Here is a 4,286-nt window from a genome sequence, read left to right on the forward strand (position 1 = left end):
ACAGAGATGGCTATTGAAGGATGATTTTTGGATTGCCATAGATCTTTACTACTTTCAATCAGGCAAAATTGGCTGTCTATTACAAGAAATCTGTCTCAAGCTTCTTGCAATTTCCCTTGGATTCCTTCCCCAGGATTAATGCACTGAGAATAGTATGAATTATGAAGTTACTTATGGGGCCTCAGGGTTTATAATTATGCACAAAAATAGAAAATCATATTAGGCAAACTTAATGCTTTAGAGAAAGCATTTTCCATTGATATTATTTGATTATTTATCTGATTACTTATTTGATTGAGTAGGTAGGTGATGTTAAGAGTAAATACATTTTAAAATCCATTGTAAAACCTTTAATTTATTGCAGGACAGTAAATACTACATTGTGGCAAATCCTTTTTAGGGAACTTTTCACCTCTTTGTTCCTTAAGGAATAGATTAATGAGTTCAGCATGGGTGAGACAGTATTATTTAATAGTTGCACTGTGGCGTCTAGCAAGGGATTGGGTGTGCAATGCAGATAGACAATGATTATAGGTCCAAAGGCACAGAGAATGGCAATGAGGTGGGCACTGCAGGTAGAGAAAGCTTTCTGCCTGCCCTCGGCTGAATGGATCCTCAAAACGGCAATCCCAATGCATGTGTAGGAGGCACAAATACTCAACCAAAGCATTAAAGCCAGAAAGCCAATACCAGTGGAAGCTACTCCCTGGACAGAGGAGCTGTCAGCACAAGCCAGGGGTAAGACAGCAGGAATGTCACAGAAGAAGTGGTCCACCTGATTGGGGCCACAGTAGGGTAGCTGAAAGGTAAAGGATGTCAGGATAGTGGCCTGAAGACAACCCACCAACCAGGCTGCCATGACCAAACCAACACAGACTCCAGGTCTCATGATGAGCTTATACCTCAGTGGGTGACAGATGGCAACGAAGCGATCATAAGCCATCACAGAATAGAGGCAGCCTTCCGTAGAACCCAGGAAATGATAGAAGAAGAGCTGAACAGCACATCCCTTATAAGAAATGGCTCGGCTCTGGCCAGAAAAACAGACTAGCATCTTGGGACAGAGTACAGAGGGGAACAGCATGTCCATAATCGACAGGAGTCCCAAGAAGAAGTACATGGGAGTGTGAAGGGTCGAGGAGAAGACAATTGCTAGAAGGATGAGCAAATTTCCCAGCAAGGTCAAGGGGTAAATGAAGGAGAAGATGACAAGGAGCACAGTCTCCAGTCCCTCTGTCTGAGGTATTCCCAGTAGGATAAACTCATTCAGCTCTGTGTGGTTCCTCATGTTCCTGGGAGGAAGGTCTAGGGGAGACAAAAGACAGGAAAGCATGAATGTGGAGGCTGATTGTGACAGACACAATACTGATACATTCATCATCACTAATCTTTGTTTACACATAAAGATGATGTTGAAATTAAGAATCAGAAATTCTGGGAATAATATTTAGGGGCTAGCAAAGCAGATGTATATCACATTCCTTTATGAATAGGGATTCCAAGCAATATGAAACTTTAACAAAGTGAAATACTGGATGTACTAGGAGAACAAAGGCATCAATACTGAGCAGATGAGCATAGTTTGAAATAAGTCCACAACCAATTCTACAACTACAACAAAAATGTCCTAAATTTAAGATCAACCTGAAAACATGTGGAAGCCCGCCCCTCCTGACTCCTTTACAGAACTACAGTTACTCAAATACGTGTTCAAACACCCTAAATATTCACCAAAGGTCAATTTGGGCACCCACACCTCTGTTGAGAAGAATGGTCTGTGATACAGTTTAAGGAGCAGTAAGATTTGGGTGTATGATATCCTTCTAATTGGATATATTTCTTAGTCTGAACATGGGGTCTCAAAGAGCCAGACATGACTGAGTGACTGAACTGAACTGAAGGTTATTTGCCTGAAAAGAAATTAACAGTGACAAATTTGATTATTATCCTTGTGTTTAGTTTGTTTATAGAGATTAGTAGATGTTTAGAGACTGTGTAGATGATAGGTTTTAGTGAAGTCATCATATATAAAGATGAATTTTGGGAATATTTGATGTTTGCTAACTACTGAAATTTTGAAATCCAAAGTATTTCAATTCTGCAGACTTTTCTGTGTCTTCTGATTGCTTTAAATTCTAATTTTAATTTTATTGTGGTAATAAAACTTCACATGAGACCTACTCTCTAAACAGATTTTTAAGTGTACAGATAATATTAACTATGAACATAATGTTTTACAGCATTAGTGAAACTTTACACCTATTCATTAGCAATTTCTCATTTCCTGTTGTCCCCTACCCTGGTAGCCATCATTCAGTGTTTTGCTTTTAAGAGTATAATTGTTTTATTTTAAAGGAAAAACTCATTATGTCGAGAACAGAAAAGGGCCAGTAGGGAGCGCTGTGGTCAGCTGTCTGCTACAATGGGTGAGCTCCTGAATTTCTCAAGAAGAGATGCCATGATACTATGCATAAAATAGATAACTAATGAAAACCTACCGTATAGCACAGGGAACTCTACTCAATGCTTCTTGGTGACCTAAATGGGAAATAAATCCAAAAAAAAAGAGTAGACTTATGTAGCTAATTAACTTTCCTACAGTGTAGAAACTAACACAATATTGTAAAGCAACTATACTCCAATAAATTAACTTTAAAAAAGAAGAGAGGGGGAGGAGCCAAGATGGCGGAGGAATAGGACGGGGAGACCACTTTCTCCCCTACAAATTCATCAAAAGAATAACTGAACACAGAGCAATCTTCACAAAACAACTTCTGATCGCTAGCTGAGGTCATCAGGCGCCCAGAAAAGCAACCCATTGTCTTCAAAAGGAGGTAGGACAAAATATAAAAGATAAAAGGGGAGACAGGGGAGCAAAGGACGGAGATCTGTCCCGGGAAGGGACTCTTAATAGAGGAAGTTTTCAAGCACCGGGAAACCCTCGCACTGGCGGGTCTGGGGGATTTTGAACCTCGGAGGGCAACCTGACTGGGAGGGGAACAATAAATAAAACTCACAGATTACGTGCCTAAAAGCAACTCCCAGCGGAAAAGTACCCCAGACCCCCGCATCCGCCACCAGCAAGTGGGGGCGGAACGGAAAGGAGTGGGCGGCATTGCTTAGGGTAAGGACCTGGCCTGAGTGCCCTGAGGACAATCGGAGGGAGCTTTTATGAGTTACCAACTTAAACTGTAGGACAGTAAAAGAGAGAGAGAAAATTAACCGGCCCGAACACACTGCCAGCCGTTCCCAGAACAAAGGGACCGAGAAAGTCCAGAGAAGAGCTCGCAGGCTGCGGACCGGCCCAGCCCCGCCAGAGGCAGGAGGCAGGTGGGAGGGGAAGGGGGCAGGCTCGGGCCCCAAGGACCGCATCCCCTACCGCACTGCAAACAGGCCTCCAGTTTCTAAGCAAAGACCTCCTGAGATTCTGGATGGTCGACATCCGCTGGGAGGGTCAGAGCGAGACACAGGGCGCAGGCACCCGACCGGCGCGGGCAGGGTCTGGGGCTGGGGACGCGGAGGGCAGAAGGCGTGCCGCACCCAGGGAGAGAGCGCTCGTCAAGCCCCTGGCTGCCTGAACCGCTCTGACGGGGAAGGCACAAAATGCAGGCTCAGCTTTGTGTTCCGCGCTTTTGTGGAACACCCAAGGGCTGGAACCGCGCGCAGCGCAGGGCACGCTCCATATAGAGCAGCCGGGAGCCTGAGCAGCTTAGACGGGGAAAGCAGCGCCAGCCCCTCCCCGCAGCGCGACGGACCTAGCTACCTGAATAAGAGACCACCTCCGCCCGCCTGTGTCATGGCGGAAATTAGGCGCGGAAGAGGCCGGCAAACAGAAGCCAAATAAACAAAGGGAACCGCTTCAGAAGGGACCGGTGCAACAGATTAAAATCCCTGTAGGTAACACCGACTACATCGGAAGGGGCCTGTAGATATCGAGAAGTGTAAGCTGGAACGAGGAGCTATCTGAAACTGAACCGAACCCACACTGACTGCAACAGCTTCAGAGAAATTCCTAGATATATTTTTATTTTTATTTATTTTTTTTTTTTGAGTAAAGAAAAAAAAATTTTTTTCTTTTTTCTTTTTTAAGTTTTCTCTTCTATTTTCTTTTAAAATTCCCTATTACTCCCCCATCACTCCTTAACTTTCATTTTCACAGATTTTTACGATTTTCTTAATTAGGGGAAAAAAATTTTTTTTATTTTTTTTACTTGTGTTTTTTTTTTTCTTTCCTTCTTTATTTTTTCTTTTTCTCTTCTATTTTCTATTTTTCTTTTTCTCTTATT

General features: G+C 43.3%; 1 protein-coding gene across 1 annotated transcript; it reads right to left on the reverse strand.

Annotated features, from left to right (window-relative positions):
- Positions 1–355: 355 nt before the first annotated feature.
- On the reverse strand, positions 356–1,288 carry LOC133068252 (olfactory receptor 10N1-like). Its single transcript, XM_061159457.1, has one exon. The coding sequence runs from the start codon at positions 1,286–1,288 to the stop codon at positions 356–358; it is 933 nt and encodes a 310-aa protein (XP_061015440.1).
- Between the last annotated feature and the right edge of the window lie 2,998 nt (positions 1,289–4,286).

Source organism: Dama dama, chromosome 2, assembly GCF_033118175.1.
Source record: "Dama dama isolate Ldn47 chromosome 2, ASM3311817v1, whole genome shotgun sequence".
Classification (NCBI taxonomy): domain Eukaryota; kingdom Metazoa; phylum Chordata; class Mammalia; order Artiodactyla; family Cervidae; genus Dama; species Dama dama.

Excerpts from the sequence above, each read along its gene's own strand:
- LOC133068252 (XM_061159457.1), bottom strand. The coding sequence starts at position 1,288 with ATGAGGAACCACACAGAGCTGAATGAGTTTATCCTACTGGGAATACCT.